The sequence below is a fragment of the Oncorhynchus clarkii genome, chromosome 8 (assembly GCF_045791955.1).
Source record: "Oncorhynchus clarkii lewisi isolate Uvic-CL-2024 chromosome 8, UVic_Ocla_1.0, whole genome shotgun sequence".
Lineage (NCBI taxonomy): Eukaryota > Metazoa > Chordata > Actinopteri > Salmoniformes > Salmonidae > Oncorhynchus > Oncorhynchus clarkii.
In genome coordinates, this window is record NC_092154.1 from 8,945,912 (window position 1) to 8,971,084 (window position 25,173).

The window sequence follows — 25,173 nt, forward strand, 5'->3', positions numbered from 1 at the left end:
TGATGACTGTTTAACAGTCTGATGGCCCGGAGATAGAAGCTGTTTATCAGTCTGTCCGTCCAAGCTTTGTTGCATCTGTACTGTCTCTTCCTTCTAGATGGTAGCAGAGTGGATAGGCCGTGGCTCGGGTGGCTGAGGTCCTTAATGATCTTCTTGGCCTTCCTGTGACACTGGGTGCTGTAGATGTCCTGGAGGGCAGGCAGTGTGCCCCCGATGATTCGTTGGAGCTGATCACACCACCCCCTGGAGAGCTATACGGTTGCGGGCGGTGTAGATGCTGTACCAGGCAGTGATACAGCCTGACAGAATGCTCTCGATGATGCATCTGTAGAACTTTGTGAGTGTGTTCAGCCTCCTGATTTCAAATGTCTTCAGCCTCCTGAGGTTGAAGAGGAGCTGTTGCACCTTCTTCACCCCACTGTTGGTGTGGAGGGACCATCTCAGGTCATCAGTGATGTGCACGGCAAGGAACTTGAAGCTTTTGACCCTTTCCACTGCAGCCCTTTCGATGTAGATGGGGGCGTGCTATCTCTGCTGTCTCCTATAATCCACAATCAGCTCCTTCGTTTTGTAGATGTTGGCACCACTCCGCCAGGGCCCTCACCTCCTCCCTCTAGGCTGTCTCGTCATTGTTCGTAATCAGGCCTACCACTTCTGTCGTCAGCAAACTTGGTGACTGAGTTGGAGACCTCCTTAGCCACGCAGTCATGGGTGAACAGGGAGTACAGGAGGGGGCTGAGCACGCACCCCTGTAGGGCCCCCATGATGGTGGATCAGAGTGGCGTTGGCGTTGTTACCTACCTTCACCTGGGGTCAGCCCGTCAGGAAGTCCGGGTCCCAGTTTCACAGGGAGGAGAAAGAGCTGTAACATAGCTAGCTATAGCAGCAGCATTTTTTTGCTAGGTTGTAGTAGGTACTTTTTTTTTCAACTGAAAGTTATTTACCATTGTTTTAGTGTTGTGACGTAACACCATGTGTAAATACATATCTAACACTAGATGGAGAACTAGGACCAGACACTAAATGTCAGGTGTAGTTACACTTTTCGTCGCTAGATGCCGCAAAAACTCCACTAGTTTCACTGCCAATATCAATCCCATAATCCTTGCAAACGGTGTATTCATTTGAATGGCTCTGAACGTGAATTCAATTTGAAAAGCTAGCCAGACATTTGTTGCAGGTTTATACTTTACAGGTAATTCCTTACTACTTCCACGTGGACATACATTGCTGAGGAGAGTCCTGACATTTCGCAAAATGTGACGGTTAGTAAAATAATGATTGCAATAACTGAATTAGTAGCTAAATCAACTTTTTTTTCTTGCCATATGTTTCCTAGAAATACAACTAGCCGACGTTAGCTATCTAGCTAGCCACCCACCCTTTGCTAGGCTATCTAGTCTTAGCTAGCTAACTTATCAACAGCAAAGCTAGTCGACATCTCCAATAGTAGCTAGTCAAGCTAGCTACTGCTAAACTTTGACACTTTATGCTTAGTTTTGAGCTCGACAACTCCGTTAGCCTGAACAAATGAAATGTTTTCATGGACTAGCCAGCTAGTTAGGCCCCATCACGGATCTCATTAATTTACTAGCTATTTAAAAAATATCATATTAGCATCATATTAGCCCGTTAGCAAATTGCTAACTATAGAGGGTCTCGTTAACCGACTAAACTCCACGGTTTAGTGATAAAGGTTTAGTCGGAGAGGGTCTAATTAACATGTCATTAGCGTGCCTGCTTTCTTGCCACTCCGATAAAGATTAGTATTTCAACATGTTTACTATCAAAACATTTAGACTCGTAGTTAGAGAGCTGCTTTACTTATATATATATATATATATATACACACACACACACACACACACACACACGTATGTGTTCATAGCTCATTGTTCTAGAAAGGTGGCTAACTAGGGAGCTTGCTGCTAACTGACATTAGATCACACATTGCTGCGTAACTTACTCTGTGGGCTGGGAAAGCTTAGTAACTTAGCTATGCTAGCTAAATGTGTACTTATTAACTAGCAAGGTAAGATATCATGTAACAATGTTTGCTGCTTTGTAACATTTTTTTTGTTTGTTTGCTGCTAGTAGTAGGTACGTTATGGTTGACCACAGCCAACGCCTTGTCTTCGTTGTTAGTCTACTAGGGGGAGTCAACTCCTGGCCCGTCTCCCCTTTATGGGTGTCAAGCTTTGATTCCCCTGGTCTTCGACAGAGTATTTTTGCGGAGGAAACTAACGTTAGTTGCTGTAGGCTACTTCCCGAGAACAAACTCTGATCTTTCACAGCAAAGAAAGAGCGACATTAGCTAGGGATATATAGAGAAGAGGGACACAGCCAGGGAGGCATAGGTAGGCATCCTGTTTATCAAGCAGACAGTCAGAACCGTACATCGGTTGGGCTATTTGCAATGCAGTATTTCGCAATTTATTGGCCTGCAATGACTCGCGGAAGTTCACTTAAGTAGGGGCTATCAATGAGTAAGTAGGCTGAGCTATTCTACAACACACACTACAGTTTTTCATAGTGAGGAGACAGAGCATGCGAGGGAGAGAGGATCGGGGCAGGCAGGCAGAATAGGCTATATATATCTTGTAATCTGTTTATCGCAATGTCTTGTCTACAATGCCTCGTAAATTCACCAAACATATATATTAGGCTATCAATGCATATGGCTAAGCTATTATTCAATGCATCAGTTTAATTGATACATGGTAGGGGGATCCTGAGAATTTGTTCTTAACTGACTTGCTTAACTGACCCCCCCCCCCCCCCAAAAAAAAAAAAAAACTACAATAAGTATTGTCTATAGCGTATTTAATGAAACCCTGGCTTATGTCCTACCAGGTTAGGGTTCCCAACCCGATTCCTAAAGTGCTAACCTGGTTCAGTTTATCAACTAGCTAATTATTGAATTGGCTGTGCTAGGTTATGAGTGAACCTTCAGGATGGCAGCTCTCCACAAACAGGGTTGGAGAGTCCTGTCCTAGGCAGTAGATCGCGAAGCAGGGCATCCCTGCTAAACTTTGGGGAAATTACAAGCGCAGCATCATCCCATGGGATCCATCAAGGTTGCACACAGCAGAAGTATCAATTAAATTTTATAGTTCCTACACTTGACCTTCTATATTCAAACGAAATAGGCCTTTTTTATATAGGCTTAAGTTGATAACACCATGCTGATGTCAGTCCTCTAGAATGCAAATGTAGTCTTCGCGGTAGGACTCTGCAATAATGAGGTAGTGTGTACATGTGTGCGCGTCCGTTGGAGCGTGTCGTTGGGAGTCGTGCAAGTGTGACTCCCAAACACAGGAGACGGAGTCAACTCCCCCCCCCAAAAATCCTAGTCGCGCACCACTAGCTACACTAGTGCATTGTTGGCAGGCGCTTGTTGACAATGCTAGCTTAGCTTAATGTTACAGGCACAGTGTATTGTAATCTGGCATTTTTAATTTAGACCAACTTGCTCTGTAGCTAGTTGACTCATAGTTGTCCTATGAACTAGTAGTAGTACTGTCATCAGTTAAACGCAGCTTGTAATATAAAACAAAACGAGTACAGCAATGCACCAGACTTCCATTGTCACTGCTATGACGGACTCATACAGTTCATTCAGAAAGTATTCAGACCCCTTTCCTTTTTTCACATCTTGTTACGTTACAGCCTTATTCTAAAATATATATATATTTTTTTTTTTGTTTCTCATCAATCTACACACAATACCCCTTAATTAGTGACAAAGCAAAAACAGGATTTTAGACATTTTTGCATATTTATTAAAAACAGAAATACCTTATTCACGTAAGTATTCAGACTGCTATGAGACTCGAAATTGAGCTCAGGTGTAGAGGGCGACCGATTAATCGGAATGGCCGATTTAATTAGGACCGATTTCCAAGTTTTCATAACAATCGGTTATCAGCCGTTTTGGATGCCGATTATATTGCAAGGGAGCTTGCTACTTCCCGAGATGACAACCTGTAATGCGAGTGGAGGCAGCAAGGAGCCATGGTAAGTTGCTAGCTAGCATTAAACTTATCTTATAAAAAAAACTATCAAGCTTCACATAATCACTAGTTAATTACACATGGTTTATGATAGCACTAGTTTAACTATCTTGTCCTGCGTTGCATATAATCAATGCGGTTCCTGAAATTGTCACTTCTCTTGTGTTCAGTGTAAGCAGAGTCGGGGTGTATGCAGCAGTTTGGGCCGCCTGGCTCGTTGCAAACTGTGTGAAGACCATTTCTTCCTAACAAAGACCGTAATTAATTTTACATAATTATGACCTAACATTGAAGGTTGTGCAATGTAACAGCAATATTTAGACTTAGGGTTGCCACCCATTCGATAAATTACTGAACTGTTTCGTATTTCACTGAAATAATAAACATTTAGTTTTCTAAATGATAGTTTACAGATTTGTCCGTATGAATTACCTAAGGCTCATATTTCTGTGTGTTTATTATTTTATAATTAAGTCTATGATTTGATAGAGCAGTCTGACTGAGCGGTGGTAGGCAGCAGCAGGCTTGTAAGCATTCATTCAAACCGCACTTTCCTCCATTTGCCAGCAGCTTTTCGCAATGCTTAAAGCACAATTTATGACTTCAAGCCCATCATCTCCCGAGATTAGGCTGGCAATACTATAGCGCCTATAAGAACATCCAATAGTCAAAGGTATATGAAATACAAATGGTATAGAGAGAAATAGTCCTATAATAGCTTCAACCTAAAACGTCTTACCTGGGAATATTGAAGACTCATGTTAAAAGGAACCACCAGCTTTCATATGTTCTCATGTTCTGAGCAGGGAACTGAAACGTTAGCTTTCTTACATGGCACATATTGCACTTTTACTTCTCCAACTGTTTTTACATTATTTAAACCAAATTGAACATGTTTTAAAATGTATTTGAGACCAAATCAATTTTATTTATGTATTATGTTAAGTTAAAATAAGTGTTCATTGTAAATTTAGTATTATTGTAATTGTCATTATTACAAGTGTGTGTGTGTGTGTGTGTGTGTGTATATATATATATATATATATATATATATATATACACACACACATACATATATATCAGCTTTTTTTTGGTCCTCCAATAATCGGTACTGGTGTTGAAAAATCATAATCGGTCGACCTCTACTCAGGTGCATCCTGTTTCCATTGATCATCCTTGAGATGTTTCTACAACCTGATTGGAGTCCACCTGTGGTAAATTAAATTGATTGGACATGATTTGGAAAGGCACACACCTGTCTATATAAGGTCCCACAGCTGACAGTGCATGTCAGAGCAAAAACCATGAGGTCGAAGGAATTATCCGTAGAGCTACAAGACAGGATTGTGTCGAGGCACAAATCAAATAACTTAATTTGTCACGTGCCGAATACAACAGGTGTAGGTAGACCTTACAGTGAAATGCTTACTTACAAGCCCTTAACCAACAATGCAGTTTTAAAAAATACTTAAAAAAGAAAAGAAAAGAATAAGAAATAAGCAACAATTTAAAGAGCAGCAGTGAAATAAGTGAGGCTATATACATTGGATACCGGTACCGAGTCAATGTGCCGGTTAGTCAAGGTAATTTAGGTCAAATTTACATTTTAGGTAGAGCTCTTTAAAGTGACTATGCATTGATGATAACAGAGTAGTAGCAGTGTAAAGGGAGGCAATGCAAATAGTCTGGTTAGCCATTTGATTAGATGTTCAGGAGTCTTATGGCTTGGGGGGGTAGGAACTGTTCAGAGCCTCTTGGACCTAGACTTGGCGCTCCGGTACCGCTTGCTGTGCGGTAGCGGTACCAGTCTATGACTAGGGTGGCTGGAGTCTTTGACCATTTTTAGGGCCTTCCTCTGACACTGCCTGGTATAGAGGTCCTGGATGTGAGGAAGCTTTACCCCAGTGATGTACTGGGTCGTACGCACTACCCTCTAGTGCCTTGCAGTTGGAGGCCAAGCAGTTGCCATCTGGGGAAAGTTACCAAAACATTTCTGCAACGTTGAGGGTCCCCAAGTACACAGTGGCCTCCCATCATTCTTAAATGGAAGAAGTTGGAAAACAAGACTCTTCCTAAAGCTGGCTGCCCGACCAAACTGAGCAATCTGGGGAGAAAGGCCTTGATCAGGGAGGTGACCAAGAACCCGATGGTCACTCTGACAGAGCTCCAGAGTTCCTCTGTGGAGATGGTTGTCCTTCTGGAAGGTTCTCCCATCTCTTCAGCACTCCACCAATCAGACTTTTATGGTAGTGGCCAGACGGAAGCCACTCCTCAGTAAAAGGCATATGATAGCCCGCTGATGAAACCAAAATGGAACTCTTTGGCCTGAATGCCAAGCGTCACGTCTGGAGGAAACCTGGCACCATGCCTATGGTGAAGCATGGTGGTGGCAGCATCATGCTGTGGGGGTGTTTTTCAGCGGCAGGGACTGGGAGACTAGTCAGGATAGAGGGAAAGATGAACGGAGCAAAGTACAACGATCCTTGATGAAAACCTCCTCCAGAGCACCCAGGACCTTAGACTGGGGCGAAGGTTCACCTTCCGACAGGACAACGACCCTATGCACACAGCCAAGACAACGCAGGTGTGGCTTCGACACAGGTCTCAATGTCCTTGAGTGGTCCAGCCAGAGCCCGGACTTGAAGGGTCTGAATACTTATGTGCATGTCATTTCAGTTTTTTATATTTTTTATGCATTTGCACACATACACATTTGCTTTTCAATATAGGGTATTGTGTGTAGATTGGGGGGGGGGGGGGGGTTAATTAACTTTAGAATAAGCCTGTAACGTAACGATGTGGATAAAAATCAAGGGGTCTGAATACTTTTTTTTTTTTTATTATTATTTTTTAACTTTCTGAATGTGCTGTATCATGTTTTGAGTGGGTTGTTTCTGCTAGTGAAGTGACAGTTCAGACAACTTTGGGTTAAGGGGGGGGGGGGTTGACTTGATAATTTGGCATGATGTTTTGTGCACTATGAATGAATTACCTTCTTTTTTTTACACGTTTTTATTTTATTTAATTTCTCTCTCCAATAGTGTCTCTTACTATGGCCTCTGGAAGTCATGATAGGCAAAGCAGGGAATTCCAACAGCTCAACCAGGACAAACCTCATGAATTTCTCCATCACATCAGCAGCAACCACTCTGCAGCTGACCAGAATATGAAGGAGGTGAGTGGATTTCCAAGGTGGGAAGTGTGCATCCCAGTTCTCCACTTGTTTCCCCCCCCCACACAGTGTGCACAATCCCTGTCATTGAAATAAAAGCATTCAATTGTTGTAAGCATTGACTAGAAAGAGTTTTCACCGTTTGTTAAATCTGACGCTTGATCGTGTAAATGCGCACCGTGTGGCGACTCGGGATCATACAGTGATTCTGTTATGAATATGAACCAAGAGGTGTTTACTAACCTTAGTCAAACATTTCTCTTTTTAAAGAAAACTGTATGTTTTTTATCACTTATTCCTTTTTGTTTTAGGTGTTTTTTTTAATTAAGGAAGAAATAGATAAAGACCGGTGAGTTTTCCAGTTCTATGTAGATCTAATGCACAAGCTGCCTTTCCTAGCACTGCGGTTAACGGCTACTCAGTCACTGGGGAAGATCTAACCATCGAAACACATTTCCATCTTTTTCCCCAAGCACTTCTCCAAACACTACCATAGTGTCTAGTCTCCTAACTAACCAGTGCATGTACCAAGACAAAATCCTTTTTTATTTATTTATATATCTTCTTTTTTTTTTACTGTACTCCTTTCCTCCCCAACAGATTCCCCGTGAGTCGCGGTGCACTCATCTCCGGCAGAGCAAAACAAGTGTCTGTGTGCAACAAGAGAAAGTGTTCGTTGTCGCGTCACAGTGTAGTGGTGAGCCACGGAGAGCCCCACGCAGGTCGGGCTGTCTGTGACATGGCCAACAAGGAGAATGAACTGACCTGCCCAGAGGAAGTGCAGGCCATACATTACAATGACAACTGCGTTTTCCCTGTGAACTCTGTAGCAGAAGCTGGCTCCAAGATGGCAGCGCCGGGAAACAAGTACGGTGATTACTTCACTGAGGTGAGATACTACCGGCCAGTCCCCAATTCACTCCCTACCCTGGCCCTTTGATCAATGATTATCACTTCTGTACCTCCTACTGTCCATTCCCACCATCAAACCGTTGCCCCCTGCGCTCTAGGCACCCTCCGAGAGGTTTGGAATTGTCACCATATTCCCTATACCTCTCCAATCCTTGCACACTGGGATAGATCGGTAGACGGAAGGGTAGCCTAGTGGTTAGAGCGTTTGTCTAGTAACCGGAAGGTTGTAAGTTCAAACCCCCGAGCTGACAAGGTACAAATCTGTCGTTCTGCTCCTGAACAGGCAGTTCGGCCTAGGAACACTGTTCCTAGGCCGTCATTGAAAATAAGAATTTGTTCTTAACTGACTTGCCTAGTTAAATAAAGGTAAAATAAAAAAAGACCCTGTTTATTGGAAAGAAAAGTGTCATTCTCTTTTCTGAGACAATTCCAGTGTTTTCTGTTTGATCCTTTTTTAGCTTTTTGAAGTGGATTGTATTGACTTGTTTTGTCATGCCCCACTGCCTTGTGGGTATCTTTCCTGACCAGCTATCGAAGGATCATGACGCAATGACACACGTGCTTTTTGGGAGGAATCTCCGATTAAATGTAGCTCTGACACTATGGCGAAGAAACGCCAGCGAACTAGTGGCATACTTGATCAGGTAGGAACACCGACTTCTCGTCTATCTTCTTCTTCTATCTATCATACATCTTCCTGCCCACATACCGTTAATGATTTTAATCAACATGTTCACGTCCAATAAACACTGTTCCATAGAATTGAAGACACGGGCGTGCTTCTTGACTGTCTGCCAGTAATAACTAAAAAGTGAGTATCCCAGTTGAATTTAAACATGGTAACGTATGGCTGTGATGCGTGAACTTGAGACACAAATGAATACGCGCGTCACTTGTTTTTGCTTCCGTAGCCTTCAAGACGAAGTGCCGTGCATATCACTGGGCTGCTGTGTAGACCTCCTGCCACAAGTCAAAACCATCCTCGCCAGTAAATATGAAGAGTAAGTTCAACTGTGGAATTTGGAATTTGTTTGTTTTATATTTGACCGGGTAAGTTGACAAGAGAACACTTTCTCTTTTACAGCAATGACCTGTAGTTGCTGCTGCTGTAGAAGTACATGTGGGGTGCATAATGGATCATCATTTTGTTCTGTTCCTTTACCAGACACTTGATTGTGGGTTTACACTGGATTCAGTCTGTCATTAAGAAATGGTGGCCAGAACTCTCCACAAACAGCAATAGACTGCAGGACAGCTGCTCAGAGGACAGGTATATTAACAGCTTTTCATATTTTGGTGTTTTGGTTTCTTTTAACATTTTTACTTTTATATTTACCAAACTTCCTCTTTCTCCGGACAGCACGGTTACGGTCTTGGTGGCAGCGCACACAGAAGGCTCTGTGCATGATTTTGCTACAAGCCTAATTTGACTTACGTCTGTTTACAGGAACCTCCAAGTCTTGAAGCAGCAGCTGTTGGAATTGTGGGAAGAAGGACCCCGGTTATGTTTAGTTCCAGGAACTACAGGAGAGATGGCAAAGGTAAGGTGTCATGGCAACCCTTTGTGTTATTTATCCTTTGTCTTCGTTCATTCCAAGGCCATTGGCTCTAGATATGGAGGTAGGGACCACAACAAAAATCTGAACTCATCGTGAGGGGTCTCTGTAAGCTTTACCGATCTGCATACCCAAATCCATACCCACGCATGCAGTCAGAGCCGGCCCTAGCTTTTCAGGGGCCCTAAGTCAACATTTTGTTGAGCCCCCCCCCCCCCCCCTAACGAGCAAAACATTTTGATCCGGGGCCCTACAAAACAGGCCGTCAGTTGCCCATCCCTGGTCTAGATTGACATTTCACAAGTCGTCTCTCACCGGTCTCTTTTCTCTCTCTCTCTCAACAGGCCATTGAGTCTTACTTGTTACAACTACGCTGACCAATCAGTCAATGTAGCACTGAGGAAGCGACCACTACTGCCGGAGAGAGCTGTGTTTTTAATCGTTACCTGGAGCCAGTGACAATAAAGACAATGCTCCACACACCGACAGGAACACTGTTCTATTATATGGGGATTGGTGACCTGAGCAATTCAGACAACTTCCGCACTCAATCACAGCTGCAGAGACACTAACAAAAGGAGGGAGGAGAGACGCAAGGGGAGGATGGAGCCTTTTTCTCTTTGCAAAACCAGGAATGACTACTTCACATTGAAGTGGATCGACGTCTTGCGACGGGGCAAGACTTCAGTCGACCTCCATGAGACTTGGCAACAGAGGCACCTTATTTCTTATATAGGGCACGTTTTACCGGAATAGGGTGCCATTTCGGATGCGCACTGAGACTGGGTCTTGGGCCGCTCTGTGACGTGCCAAGTTCTCTCTCTCCACCACAGCCACTCTTCCTCGTCATGGTGTGTAAAACCTGCACAGATCATGGATGTAAAATAATGCATGCCCCTTCCTAGTTTTAATACTTCTCGATTCTTCCAATCATGTCCTGAATGAAGAACTTGAAAACTGCTGTGGTCTTAAGTTATGAGAGCTCTTCTTGTTGTTGTTTTTTCCTGTTCATGAATGATGTTTGACTGTAAAAGTGTAAATACAGTGATTCTTTTAATCATCTTTAAAATAAATTTGCTAAAAATCTGTCTTGAAGGATTTTATTTATATTTTAGTTTTTAAAATGGTGGGCACTTGATATTCGTTGTTATGCCCATGGTTATACAGCGCCTTCAGAAAGTAGTCATAACTTTTGACTTACTACACATTTTGTGTCACAGGCTGAAATGTATCATTTTTCTTACCCATCTACTCACAATACCCCATAATGACAGTGAAACTTGTTAAGATGTTTTTGTTTGTTGCTAATATGTTAAATGAAATACAGAAATCTCTTTTACACAAGTATTCACACACCTTTGCTGTGACACTTCATAATGAGCTCCATTTTCCTTTGTAGCATCCTTGATGCTACAACTTGATTGGAGTCCACCTGTTGCCAATTCAATTGTTTAGACGTGATTTAGAGAGAAACACTGGACTATATAAGGTCCCACAGTTGGCAGTGAAACTACCAGGAAGTCTTAAGGGAAACCGTCTGTAGATCTCCCGAGAGAGAATTCTGAGGCATATATGCTACATGACCAAAAGTATGTCGACACCTGCTTGTCGAACGTCTCATTTCAAAATCACGGGCATTAATATGGAGTTAGCCCCCCCCCCCCATTCAGCCACAAGCATTACTGAGGTCAGGCACCGATGTTGGCCAATTAGGCCAGACTTGCAGTCGGCGTTCTAATTCATCCCAAAGGTGTTCAATGGGGTTGAGGTCAGGGCTCTGTGCAAGCTAGTCAAGTTCTACACCAATCTGTATGGACCTCTCTTTGTGCACGGGTGCATTGTCATGCTGAAACTGAAAAGGGCCTTACCCAAACTGTTGCCACAAAGTTAGAAGCGCAGAATATTCTAGAATGTCATTGTGTGCTGTAGCGTTACGATTTCCTTCACTAACAAAAGGAGGGAGGAGAGACGCAAGGGGAGGAAGGAGCCTTTTTCTCTTTGCAAAACCAGGAATGACTTTGGGAATATGGTTTGGGAATAACCCAAACCATGAAAAACAGCCCCCGGGGCCTCCCGGGTGGCGCAGTGGTTAAGGGCGCTGTACTGCAGCGCCAGCTGTGCCATCAGAGTCCTGGGTTCGCGCCCAGACTCTGTCGTAACCGGCCGCGACCGGGAGGTCCGTGGGGCGACGCACAATTGGCCTAGCGTCGCCCGGGTTAGGGAGGGCTTGGTCGGTAGGGGTGTCCTTGTCTCATCGCGCACCAGCGACTCCTGTGGCGGGCTGGGCGCAGTGTACGCTAGCCAAGGTGGCAAGGTGCACGGTGTTTCCTCCGGCGCATTGGTGCGGCTGGCTTCCGGGTTGGATGTGCGCTGTGTTAAAGAAGCAGCGGCTTGGTTGGTTGTGTATCGGAGGACGCATGACTTTCAACCTTCGTCTCTCCCGAGCCCGTACGGGAGTTGTAGCGATGAGACAAGATAGTAGCTACTACAACAATTGGATACTACGAAATTGGGGAGAAAAAGGGGTAAAAAAAAAAAGAAAAACAGCCCCAAACCATTATTCCTCCTCAACCAAACTTTACAGTTGGCACTATGCATTCGGGCTGGTAGCGTTCTCCTGGCATCCGCCAAACCCAGATTTGGCCGTTGGACTGCCAGATGGTGAAGCGTGATTCATCACTCCAGAGAACGCCTGTCCAGTGGAGGTGAGTTTTACACCATTCCAGCCCATGCTTGGCATTGAGCATGGGGTTCTTGTGTGTGGCGGCTCGGTCAAAGAAAAGCCATCGGTTTTTATACATCTGTCAGCAACAGGTGTGTCTGAAAAATAGATCCACACATTTTTTTAGGGGTTTACACATTCCTTTGTGTATATGTAGTGTATCTGGGGAAGGGTAGAAAACATTTTTTACAGTGTTGAACATTTCAGAGGACCGTGGACTCCATCATTGAGAAAATATGGAACTACCCAGACCCTGCCTAGAGCTGGCCGTCTGACCAAACTGAGCAACTGGGCAAGGACATTGATCAGGGAGATGACCACTGACAGAACTAGAGTTCCTTGGCTGAGATGGGAGAACCTTCCAGAATGACAACAGTCTCTTCATCAATCCGGGCTTTATGGTAGAGTGGCCAGATGGAAGCCACTCCCGAGAAAGAGGCACGTGACATAATCTGAGATAGTAAGGAAAAAGATTCCTCTGGTCTGATGAGACAGAACTTGAACTCCTTAATGTATAGTAGTACTATGTCTAGAGAAAGACAGGCACAGCTCATCACCCATCGACCCGGACTATTTGCATTGACTCCATTTTTACGCTGCTGCTACTCTGTTTACTATCCATGCATAGTCACTTCACCTTTACCTACATGTACATATTACCTCAATTACCTCAACTAACCTGTGCCCCCCCCCGCACATTGACTCTGTACCGGTACCTCCTGTATATAGCCTTGTTACTGTTATTTTATTGTTGCTATTTAATTATTTATTTTTCAATTTTCTTCTATTTTTCATTTGTATATATTTATTTTTTTACTTCAGTTTATTTAGTAAATACTTTTCACTTATATTTGTTAAAACCACATTGTTGGTTAAGGGCTTGTCAGTAAGCATTTCACTGTAAGGTCTACTACACTTGTACTCGGCGCATGTGACAAATAACATTTGATTTGATCTAACACCATCCCTACTGTGAAGCATAGTGCTGGCAGCATCATGCTATGGGGATGCTTTTCAGCGGGAGGGACTGGGAGACTGGTAAGGATAGAGGAAACAATGAATGGAGCCAAATACAGGCAAATCCTTGATGAGAACCTGCTTCAGAGTGCAGATGACCTTACATGCTGACCGCGCAGGTTGATTTTGTCCCCACACACCAGATGCGAGCAGGACGTGCAGGTTGAAGTATCAAAATTAACTCTGAACCAATTACATTAAGCAAACATTTATGGTAATTTAGCCAGCTTGCTGTTGTTCGGTTGTTATTTTACCTGAAATGCACAAGGTCCTCTACTCTGACCACTAATCCACAGATAAAAGGGTAAACTGAGTTAGTTTCTAGGTATCTATCCTTCAGGCTTCTTAGTCTTTGGACTTTATATGGTGGTTGGCAACCAACTTTAAGGTGCATTACCACCACCAACTGGAGTGTAGACCTCAGTTCATCTTTCAATCACCCACATGGGTATATGCTCCTAAAAACCAATGGGTATATGCTCCTAAAAAACAATGGGTATATGCTCCTAAAAACCAATGGGTATACGCTCCTAAAAACCAATGGGTATATGCTCCTAAAAAACAATGGGTATATGCTCCTACAAACCAATGGGTATATGCTCCTAAAAACCAATGGGTATATGCTCCTAAAAACCAATGGGTATATGCTCCTAAAAACCAATGAGGAGATGAGAGAGGCGGGACTTGCAGTGCATCAAAGCGTCACAAATGGAACCAAGATCTATTTCAGCGCCTGGCTACGCAGATGCTCGTTGACACGTGTGACCAGTGTGGGTGCAATGATTGAATAACATGTACGTGTACATTTATTTTGCAGCGCGTGCGACACGAGCGGTGTGGTCAGCAGCATACAGCCAAAGCAATACTTGGAATGGCTTCAGAACAAGAATGTGAAAGTCCTTGAGTGGCCCAGCCAAAGCTTCAATGAATCCCATTGAAAATCTGTGGGAAGACTTCAAGATTGCTGTTCACCGTCGCTCCCCATCTACCTTAACAGGGCTTGAAAACATCTGCAAAACCAGATGTGCAAAGCTGATGCAGACATACCCAAAGCTGTAATCGCCGACAAAGGTGCCTCTACAAAGTACAGACTCAGGGGTGTGAATAAGTTAGGTTTTTGTATTTCATTTTAAATACATTTGCAAATATTTCTAAAAACATGTTTTCACTTACCGGTAGTCCTTATGGGGTATTGTGTGTAGATGGGTTAGAAAAAATGGATGTGTAATCCATTTTGAAGTCAGGCTGTACCACAACAAAATGTGGACTAAGTCAAGGGGTATGAATACTTTTTGAATTGACTGTATGTGGTGATATGAGGGCAAATGCATTGTATATGGTGATATGAGAGGACACTGTATATGGTGATATGAGAGGACACTGTGTATGGTGATATGAGAGGACACTGTATATGGTGATATGAGAGGACACTGTATAAGGTGATATGAGAGGACACTGAGTATGGTGATATGAGAGGACACTGTATATGGTGATATGAGAGGACACTGTATATGGTGATATGAGAGGACACTGTATATGGTGATATGAGAGGGCACTGTATATGGTGATATGAGAGGACACTGTATATGGTGATATGAGAGGACACTGTATATGGTGATATGAGAGGACACTGTATATGGTGATATGAGAGGACACTGTATATGGTGATATGAGAGGACACTGTATATGATGATATGAGAGGACACTGTATATGGTGATATGAGAGGACACTGTGTATGGTGATATGAGAGGACACTGTGTATGGTGATATGAGAGGACACTGTATATGGTGATATGAGAGGACACTGTATATGATGATATGAGAGGACACTGTATATGGTGATATGAGAGGACACTGTATATGGTGATATGAGAGGACACTGTATATGGTGATATGAGAGGACACTGTATATGGTGATATGAGAGGACACTGTATATGGTGATATGAGAGGACACTGTATATGGTGATATGAGAGGACACTGTATATGGTGATATGAGAGGACACTGTATATGATGATATGAGAGGACACTGTGTATGGTGATATGAGAGGACACTGTGTATGGTGATATGAGAGGACACTGTATATGGTGATATGAGAGGACACTGTATATGGTGATATGAGAGGACTGTATATGGTGATATGAGAGGACACTGTATATGACATGAATAGGTACATGTGTAAAGAAAAATGTAAGTCTGGCCCGAGGCATTTTTGTTTTGTTTCTGAGAACAGATATTGCTGGGAAAAGAGACTCACTGCACTGGTTTTATAAAAACATTTAGCTTCTGTTTGTGAAAATACCTAAATGGGAAAAGATGTCCATCTGAATCATGCTATACCAGTCTGTGTCACTGCCATGACAAAAAAAAGTTTGCACTCTAATAGGAAGAAAATGCACTCTTATGGCTCAGGCAGTAACGTTTGTCATCGAACAACCTCGGATAACGGGACTGTAGCTAGGTTTCCATCCAATTGACGACATTTTCATGCGAATATTCTGAAATCCGCATAAAGAAAATATGCCCGTTTCCACCACCGGATTTGTTGCAGATTTTTTATTTTAAAGTGCATGATGACGTAGGGCACACAGTGTCCTTTTTCGCTTACGTTTACATACATCCTGTAAAAAAAATCCCACATTCCGTGTGTTAAATGGGTTTCCTCTGTTTTCAACTCTACCAATAGTTTTGTCACAAAAACACCTTGCGTTAAATAGCAAATGTGGCTACTCTGGTCTTGACACGTGCGATCTAGCCAACAACTGGCAGATACAGTGGCAGGTAGACTGGTCTACACGATGAGATTATTATAGATAAAAGCCATTTGTATTTGTCAAACCGCACGGCAGTTGCATCGATAAACATATCACCAGAATCAGACCCTCGATATTAACTGGAAAGGCGCATCAAGATCACCATGTACTTTCATGATAATTTATCTGTCGCCTAATAAACTGCATGGTTTCCTGAGTCGTAGTGGGAGGACCACACACCATATCATCACGTGACTCCAAACTTACTTCGATATGATGGTTATTATATTAATATTTGGGCATGGAAGCGTTTTCACTGCCATTTATCGCATCATTAATTTTACCGACCAAAAAGATCCCACGATGTCGAACGAACAAATTGTCGGCCTATCCACTTCCTGTTTCCATCACAGCTCTCGTGATTTTTCTTTATATATGGCTATGGCTTTACTCGCATAAAAACTGGATGGAAACCTGGTTAATGTCTTTGATCTTGAGGGAAAAAAACAAACTAGCACGTAAATCTCCATTATCATAGATGTTTTGACTATCGACAGATCTCTGTTTAGACAAGGAAGTTGCGTATTTCCGGGTTTCGGTAACTTTTTTATGTAGCAACGTGACGTCAATATATCCCGACGGCAGAGACAGCTGATGCAAAACTTACACCTGCTTTGTCGGCTACATGATTTCAGCTACTCTATTATAGTTATATAGAAAACGTGTCCTTGTTGAAATACTGAACGTAAACATGTTGCTGCATGGTAGACTATCAGAATTCTGTATTTTTCTACAGGCTATGTTTGTTTTAGCGTGCTGTTTCAGCGATATAGAATCGGGGCCTATCGCGACGAGTGGATCTGTTCAACCAAACGGGGATCGTTTTAAACTCGAGGGTCGGGCAATCGTTCCTGGAGTGAAAACACAAGACTGGATTTCATCAGCCCGAGTCACGGTAGAGGGTGAAGAGTATATAGGCTTTATGAGGTAAGACTTGAGGCTTGAACGAAGAAAAACAACTAATAGTTACAGCTGTCGGATTGTTGTGCAAGTTAAGGGCTAACACTAGCCGGGGCCCTGTGTTGTGGTCACTACTAGCAACCAGCCTCGATGTTGCTAGATTCGTTTTTTTGTGGTACGTTTTTACCACAATTTCGTGATATCCAATTAGTAGTTAGTCTTGTCCCATCGCTAGTTTGTAGTTGACAGCTAGCAACGACGTTATCGGTGTCATCATCTCAGTCTATTTGCAGTCTGGTTTATCAAATGCCTGATAATTGAGATGAAGAATAACTAATTGAGACTATGCTGAGTGTCCAACTTTTTCATGTGGTAAATTCCAAGTTCCACAGTGTATTGTCAAGGGGTTTAAGTAAATATTGTTTGCTAGTTAACTAGCACACACACACACTTTGTTAGTTCCCACTCTGGCCAAGGGCCCAATTTGCCAAGGACTCCAACACCTGTTATAATGCTAGATCAAATTGAACATGGCTGTTACTGTATAATGTTAATTGATTCCTTAGTAAATCCCTAACCTGCAACTTAGAATTTCTCAATCCTCTCTGTCTCTCTGCAGAACTGATGGCAGCTTTGTCGTTAATGATGTTCCCTCGGGATCTTACGTTGTGGAAGTAATCTCTCCTGGATACAAATTTGAAGCAGTCCGTGTAGACATCACATCTAAAGGAAAAATGAGGTATAGTTGTTTTGTTCAGGGTGTGAGAGTCGTCGAAGGAGGTGAACAAAACTGCATTTTTGTACCGTATCAGCATAACTTCATTAGAGGTCGACCGATTATGATTTTTCGACGCAGATGCCGATTATTGGAGGACCAAAAAAAAGCCAATAACAATTAATCGTCCGTTTTTATTTAATTATTTATTTATTTGTAATAATGACAATTACAACAATGAGCACTTATTTTAACTTAATATAATACATGAATAAAATCAATTTAGCCTCAAATAAATAATGAAACATGTTCAATTTGGTTTAAAGTGTTGGAGAAGACAGTGAAAGTGCAATATGTGCCATGTAAGAAAGCTAACGTTTAAGTTCCTTGCTCAGAACATGAGAACATATGAAAGCTGGTGGTTCCTTTTAACATGAGTCTTCAATATTCCCAGGTAAGAAGTTTTAGGTTGTAGTTATTATAGGAATATTTCTCTCTATACCATATTTCATTAACCTTTGACTATTGCATGTTCTTATAGGAACTTTAGTATTGCCAGTGTAACTGTATAGCTTCCGTCCTTCTCCTCGCTCCTACCTGGGCTCGAACCAGGAACACAACGACAACTGCCACCCTCGAAGCAGCGTTACCCATCGCTCCACAAAAGCCACAGCCCTTGCAGAGCAAGGGGAACAACCACTCCAAGTCTCAGAGCGAGTGACGTTTGAAACGCTATTAGCGCACACCCTGCTAACTAGCTAGCTATTTCACATCGGTTACACAAGCCTAAACTCGGGAGTTGATAGGCTTGATAGCCTGCTGCTGCCTACCGCTGCCTACCATCACTCAGTCAGACTGCTCTATCAAATCATAGACTTAGTTATAACATGATAACACACAGAAATACGAGCCTTAGGTCATTAATATGGTCGAATCCGGAAACTATCATCTTGAAAACAAGACTTTTCTTTTTTCAGTGAAATGCGGAACCGTTCCGTATTTTATCTAACGGGTGGCATCCATAAGTCTAAATATTCCTGTTACATTGCACAACCTTCAATGTTATTTCATAATTACGTACAATTCTGGCAAATTAGGCGGTCCAAACTGTTGCATTACCCTGACTCTGCGTGCAATGAACGCAAGAGAAGTGACACAATTTCACCTGGTTAATATTGCCTGCTAACCTGGATTTCTTTTAGCTAAATATGCAGGTTTAAAAAATATACTTGTGTATTGATTTTAAGAAAGGCATTGCTGTTCATGGTTACGTACACATTGGAGCAACGATACGCACCGCATCGATTATATGGAACGCAGGACACGCTAGATAAACTAGTCATATCATCAACCATGTGTAGTTAACTAGTGATTATGATTCATTGATTGATTGTTTTTTATAAGATAAGTTTAATGCTAGCTAGCAACTTACCTTGGCTTACTGCATTCACGTAACAGGCAGGCTACTCGTGGAGTGCAATGAGAGGCAGGTGGTTAGTGTTGGAGAAGTTAACTGTACGGTTGCAAGATTGAATCCCCCGAGCTGACAAGGTAAAAATCTGTCGTTCTGCCCCTGAACAAGGCAGTTAACCCACTGTTCCTAGGCCGTCATTGAAAATAAGAATGTGTTCTTAACGGACTTGCCTAGTTAAATAAAAAATAAAAAAACTGCCAAGTCGGTGTCCAAAAATACCTCCGTATCTCCCTCCGTACCTATTAGAGGTCGACCGATTAATTAGGGCCGATTTCAAGTTTTCATAACAATTGGAAATCGGCCCTAATTAATCGGCCATTCAGATTAATCGGCCGACCTCTAATAGGTACGGAGGGAGAGAGGGTATAGTCTAGTCTATTAATCGGTCTAATCTTCATTCATGATCTTCCACGTGTATTGTCCACATACTTGGGCCCCGATTTCCCATTGACAGTATGAGACTAGTCTTATTCTGTGTCTGGGAGAAGTGCCCTTGATGTCTTGCCTCTTTGCCAGGCTTATAGCTAGTATACGTGGTAGGGAAGGAGACGACTTGATGTCTAAGCGGTGGTTGACTTCACAGGGCCCGCCTGGTGAACTTCATCAAGACGTCTGAGGTGATCCGCCAGCCGTACCCACTCCAGCTGAGGTCCTCTGGGCCACACACCTACTTCATGAAGAGAGAGACCTGGGGGTGGACTGACTTCCTCATGAATCCCATGGTGAGATGATCAGATGCGAATGATGCATAGAATAGTGTTTACTGTGTCCCTTGGCACATATTCTGAAAGAGGGCCATGCTGTGTCATCAGATTCTAAGTAAATGTGAACTTGCCGCTTTGTGATTGGAGGAGAGTCCCACTGTGGTAATAGTGTAGTATTACTCTATTGTAATTGCTTTACTGTCCCATGCAAAGGTATCATACCGGTCCTTCAACACACATGCCTCCCTAACAGGTGTCATTTAACTAGTGCCTTTTTTCGCATGGTGTTTGTACTAGTGAGTAATATAATAAAAGGTCTAGCCAATATCAGAAAAATAATAGGTGATGCCCTCTGCTGTTTAACATTTGACTGTTGTCAAGGCAAAGGGTGGCTACTTTGAAGAATCTCAAATATAATATATATTTAGATTTAACACTTTTTTGTTTGTTTACTATGTCATCCCATTTGTATTATTTCATAGCTTTGTCTTCACTATTATTCTACAATGTAGAAAATAGTAAAAAATAAAGGAAAACCCCTGGAATGAGTGGTACTGTGTGTGTAATATACACAGCCGTTCAAAAGTTTGGGGTCACTTGTTTTTGAAAGAAAAGCATATAGATACTCAACTAGTCTAAAGAAGGCCAGTTTTATTGCTTTTTTAATCAGTACAAACGGTTTTCAGCTGTGCTAACATAATCTGCGAAGGGTTTTCTAATGATCAATTAGCCTTTTAAAATGATACACTTGGATTAGCTAACACAACATGCCATTGGAACACAGGAGTGATGGTTGCTGATAATGGGCCTCTGTACGCCTGTGTAGATATTCCATAAAAAATCAGCCGTTTCCAGCTACAATAGTCATTTACAACATTAACAATGTCTACACTGTATTTCTGATCAATTCTATGTTGTTTTAATGGACAAAAAAATTGCTTTATTTTCAAAAACAGGGACATTTCTAAGTGACCCCAAACGTGTGTGTGTGTGTTTTTTTACTCTGCATTGTTGGGAAAGGACCCGTAAGTAAGCCATTCACTGTTAGTCTACACCTGTTGTTTACGAAGCGTGTGACAAATATTTGATTTAATGCGTGTCTGATTCCCCAGGTCCTGATGATGGTCCTTCCTCTGCTCATTATCGTCCTGCTCCCTAAGGTTGTCAACACCAACGACCCTGAGATGAGAAAGGTAAACCAGGACACCTGTACTCTGACACCTCTCTACTCACCTGTTGTGAATTGTCTGCCATCCAGTACATTCAGTGTTGATACATTTAAATGTATATTTCATAGTAAGGGAACTCACCTCATCCACCACCAATGTGAAGCACCTACATAATGTGTTTGTGCTGTCTTGCCAACTCTCATTGTCATTGCGTAGCAGAAACAGATCTGAGACCAGGCTAGGTCACACCAGTGTGATACGAACTAATCGTGTGTGTTTATTCACTCTACCTTCCCAGGAAATGGAGCAGTCAATGAACATGCTGAACCCCAACCCTGAGCTACCTGACGTGTCTGAGTTCATGACCAAGCTGTTCTCCGGGTCCAAGAGCTCCAGCAGCAAGGCTGTAGGTGGCAGCAAGGCTAGTGGCCGCCCAGCAGTCAAGAGGAGGTAGTACCAGAACATTACATGTACCCCCGGGCCTGAGGAACCACTCTTAACTAGTCATACCATGGAAATAATAGCATTTTTTAAAGAGCTTTTTTCATTTGTACAGTTGTTTTTTGAGAGGGGTCTTTCATTGTGGTCTGAAATACAAGTCTGGCTGTCTGATTGTAAGTGGAATGACTGAGGATATGAGAAGGCTTGAGGTTAAAAAAAATATATATTAATTTTTGCACTGCGCTGTTGAAACCCATTTTACTCTTCATTTGATGTTTTGCATTGTACCTGTGAGTGACTTTGTTATGCCTGCTTGGTTCCTTCATATACTCCTTGTTGTTTAACCCTTGTCTCCTTGGCTAGATGGGATAACTGTCTCTAACAACCCTTGGGTGTGTGTACTACTTTACTGAGGCATCATACATGAATGTTAGTTCTAATTCTACTACTTGAATGAGAGAATGCATTCATATTCAGAGGTTTTATATATTTTTGAGTTAGGGCCGAGGTCAGGGTATTCAACTCTGACCCTTACGAGGTCCGTAGCCTGCTAGTTTTCGGTCCTATCTGATAATTCATTGCACCCACCTGGTGTCCCAGGTCTAAATCAGTCCCTGATTAGAGGAGAAATATTATTATTATTATTATTATTATTTTAAAGCAGTGGAACTGGCTTCGAGGTCCAGAGTTGAATATGAGGGGTCTAAGTAATAGAACTGTGAATGGACTGTAAAAATGGATATAATTTTAATTGTCAAGAATGAAAAAATACTTATTTAAATACCAAGGTGAAATAAAAATGTAAATGGTGGAACTGTCTCGTTATCAGTTGTGTTCTGTGGATCGTGTATTCCTTGGGGAGGGAACATGAAATAATTCAACCTAATGTCCAACGTTTCGACAGTCTTCATCAGGGTATAATGACACACTGCGGGGTGACAAGTTTGTATAGTGTCAAAGGACACACACACAGGTGTTTGTAGTCATGGCTGGGTGTGGCCTGATATCATTGGTTCATTCTCAGATCAGATTTAAAAAAAATAACATACCAAAAACTTGAATGGATAGCATCTGATCATAGATACAATTTGTCTCCGTAAGCCTACAAAACATTTACAATGAAACGCAAAATCACAATGATCACAAGAACGGCTTCTGATCAAAGTCTACACAGAGATCGAACGGAGCAGGAGGTATTTAAATTAAAAGATCCAGGCAGCCTCTCATTTTAACAAATTGTCACGATCACCCCCCCCCTCCTAGGGATGGTGACATGGTCGATGCCGTTACAACGTTGGGGCGAAATCGCGTGGTTTGGTTCCAACTCGTGGGCCGCAACTGGATAAGTCGTGTTTTTGCCCCTACTGGTGCTACAATGCGCCGAGATTCGTACTTTTTAATTCGCACTTTGTTCCACCCACATTTTTACCACAATAACACGTTTATAAGGTAAAATAATGATAACGCCTTTTAAATGGGATCTGTTTCCCTTTTTTGTGGGTGTTTTGAAAGATCTACATATTTAAGTGCCATTGCATTGAGCACAGCCATTACACTGGTAGTTTCCATCCACTAGGGGCGCAAATAGACGTTGTGCAGGGATACCTTGGGGTGGTAAATCAGAGTGTACCGATTGATCTCTGAGATTTCTGCCCCGCAAAAATATGACCAGGGGAGGGTCTGAAAACACATTACCGAGACTGTCATCGGATCTTAGAATGTGCCAATGTTTGTGAACGATTCCCTTAATTTGTTCAGAGCACGTTGAATAGCGGGGTAGCTAGAATGCTTATTTTTGTGAGACTCCTTGAAAAAGGTCATGTCTCGGGTTGTTTAGAATTTTCTCAGTGGCAGTATTAATCTGCCCATTTTTGTACCCCCTCTCCTTTAATTTTCTTTGCGTCTCAGCCATATTTCTGTCAATCTTTGGGAAGGGAACACCATAAAAAACGTTGGCAGTGCTCAGCGGGCGGCTGTCCTGTCGCCTCTGACCATAGAACATCTGTCGCCATTTTCCATTTCCTGACTCTACGTGTTGAATCACCATCGTTCCCCTACACACAGCAGTTGATCTACTGCGCACGGCCCACATTCGCTATGCTGTGTTCCCTCTCTTTGCCTGTCATGTTCTAGAACTGCCTTATTGGAATGTCTGGCGTTTTTTTCTGGGGATGTGGAACATCCCTGATTTAATAAACATGGATAAAAATGTATCAACCAGTCAGTTTAATGGTTAACTCACATGGAAGTGGTTTAACTAGGCACAGTTGAGGTTATTTTCCAATTGTCCCGAGGGGAACACTGATCTGACCATGTATAAATGATTGGATTGCTGTTTGTGGGCTAGAGGGAGTGTGAACCATATTTCTTACACCCGATCACCTTTTAATTGCTTTGATTTCTGAGCGAAATTCTTAGTTATCATACCTTGGTTTGTGTTGTATTTAGCATTTATCATAAAGTGGTCCCTGGGGTTTCTTTTTTTTAAAAACAGTGTATCACCTGCACAGTTTGTAAAGTGTGAATGGATTGAGATGACATTGTCATCCACTAGCTACATCTCCCGACAACTTCTCCCCAGCTTGGACAGCTGTTTTTAAAAAAAATAATATTTTTTAACGAAGGCAAGCAGAGGCAAAGTGTAAATATACATATTAAAACATATTATCCATGATATATGTCCTCAATAAAAAACACTTGATGATCAACTACACTCAGGGTTGCCGTAGGAACAACTGTTCAGTTGGATGTCTATTTATAGACCAATCTAACATGGGAGAGATTGTTGTGTCCCCAAAAGGGATCCATATGTAATGCACTGCTTTAGCAAAGGAGCAGCCACCTGCTCCGTCCTGAAACCCATCAGCTTGGGTAACATCTGCAATGACCCACTATTCTCTGTCTAGATCCCTGTCCTCTAGGTGGGTGTCACTAGTCACTCAGATCCCTGTCCTCTAGGTGGGTGTCACTAGTCACTCAGTCAGATCCCTGTCCTCTAGCTGGGTGTCACTAGTCACTCACTCAGATCCCTGTCTTCTAGGTGGGTGTCACTAGTCACTCAGATCCCTGTCCTCTAGGTGGGTGTCACTAGTCACTCAGTCAGATCCCTGTCCTCTAGGTGGGTGTCACTAGTCACTCAGATCCCTGTCCTCTAGGTGGGTGTCACTAGTCAGTCAGATCCCTGTCCTCTAGGTGGGTGTCACTAGTCAGTCAGATCCCTGTCCTCTAGGTGGGTGTCCTCTAGGTGGGTGTCACTAGTCACTCAGACCCCTGTCCTCTAGGTGGGTGTCACTAGTCACTCAGTCAGATCCCTGTCCTCTAGGTGGGTGTCACTAGTCACTCAGTCAGATCCCTGTCCTCTAGGTGGGTGTCACTAGTCAGTCAGATCCCTGTCCTCTAGGTGGGTGTCACTAGTCAGTCAGATCCCTGTCCTCTAGGTGGGTGTCACTAGTCAGTCAGATCCCTGTCCTCTAGGTGGGTGTCACTAGTCAGTCAGATCCCTGTCCTCTAGGTGGGTGTCACGAGTCACTCAGTCAGATCCCTGTCCTCTAGGTGGGTGTCAC

The 25,173-nt window shown here is 42.7% G+C and overlaps 2 protein-coding genes across 3 annotated transcripts; both read left to right on the plus strand.

Annotated features, from left to right (window-relative positions):
• The first annotated feature begins 1,107 nt into the window (after nucleotides 1-1,107).
• Nucleotides 1,108-10,741, plus strand: LOC139415496 (KATNB1-like protein 1). 2 transcript variants are annotated; one of them, XM_071163599.1, is made up of 10 exons: nucleotides 1,108-1,265; nucleotides 7,055-7,188; nucleotides 7,497-7,534; nucleotides 7,786-8,074; nucleotides 8,626-8,741; nucleotides 8,858-8,908; nucleotides 9,009-9,098; nucleotides 9,263-9,367; nucleotides 9,545-9,638; nucleotides 9,998-10,741. In XM_071163599.1, the coding sequence occupies exons 2-10, from the start codon at nucleotides 7,066-7,068 to the stop codon at nucleotides 10,028-10,030; spliced, it is 939 nt and encodes a 312-aa protein (XP_071019700.1). In that variant the 5' UTR covers nucleotides 1,108-1,265; nucleotides 7,055-7,065; the 3' UTR covers nucleotides 10,031-10,741. The 2 variants fall into 2 exon arrangements, with proteins under 2 accessions (XP_071019700.1, XP_071019701.1); XM_071163600.1 differs by lacking the exon at nucleotides 7,497-7,534 and having other exon boundaries at nucleotides 1,133-1,265; nucleotides 7,786-7,882; nucleotides 8,016-8,074.
• Nucleotides 10,742-16,739: 5,998 nt separating this feature from the next.
• On the plus strand, nucleotides 16,740-22,421 carry LOC139414908 (endoplasmic reticulum membrane protein complex subunit 7-like). The gene is made up of 5 exons (XM_071162522.1): nucleotides 16,740-17,134; nucleotides 17,727-17,846; nucleotides 19,880-20,018; nucleotides 21,113-21,193; nucleotides 21,468-22,421. The coding sequence occupies exons 1-5, from the start codon at nucleotides 16,899-16,901 to the stop codon at nucleotides 21,621-21,623; spliced, it is 732 nt and encodes a 243-aa protein (XP_071018623.1). The 5' UTR covers nucleotides 16,740-16,898; the 3' UTR covers nucleotides 21,624-22,421.
• The last annotated feature ends 2,752 nt before the right edge of the window (nucleotides 22,422-25,173 follow it).

Bases quoted from the DNA above. Each gene is read 5' to 3' on its own strand.
- LOC139415496 (XM_071163599.1), top strand. From the start codon at position 7,066: ATGGCCTCTGGAAGTCATGATAGGCAAAGCAGGGAATTCCAACAGCTC. The intron at 7,189-7,496 runs GTGAGTGGATTT...TTTTTGTTTTAG, and splicing joins CTGACCAGAATATGAAGGAG to GTGTTTTTTTTAATTAAGGA. The intron at 9,639-9,997 runs GTAAGGTGTCAT...CTCTCTCAACAG, and splicing joins CTACAGGAGAGATGGCAAAG to GCCATTGAGTCTTACTTGTT.
- LOC139414908 (XM_071162522.1), top strand. From the start codon at position 16,899: ATGTTGCTGCATGGTAGACTATCAGAATTCTGTATTTTTCTACAGGCT. The intron at 17,847-19,879 runs GTATAGTTGTTT...TTGACTTCACAG, and splicing joins ACATCTAAAGGAAAAATGAG to GGCCCGCCTGGTGAACTTCA. The intron at 20,019-21,112 runs GTGAGATGATCA...CTGATTCCCCAG, and splicing joins ACTTCCTCATGAATCCCATG to GTCCTGATGATGGTCCTTCC.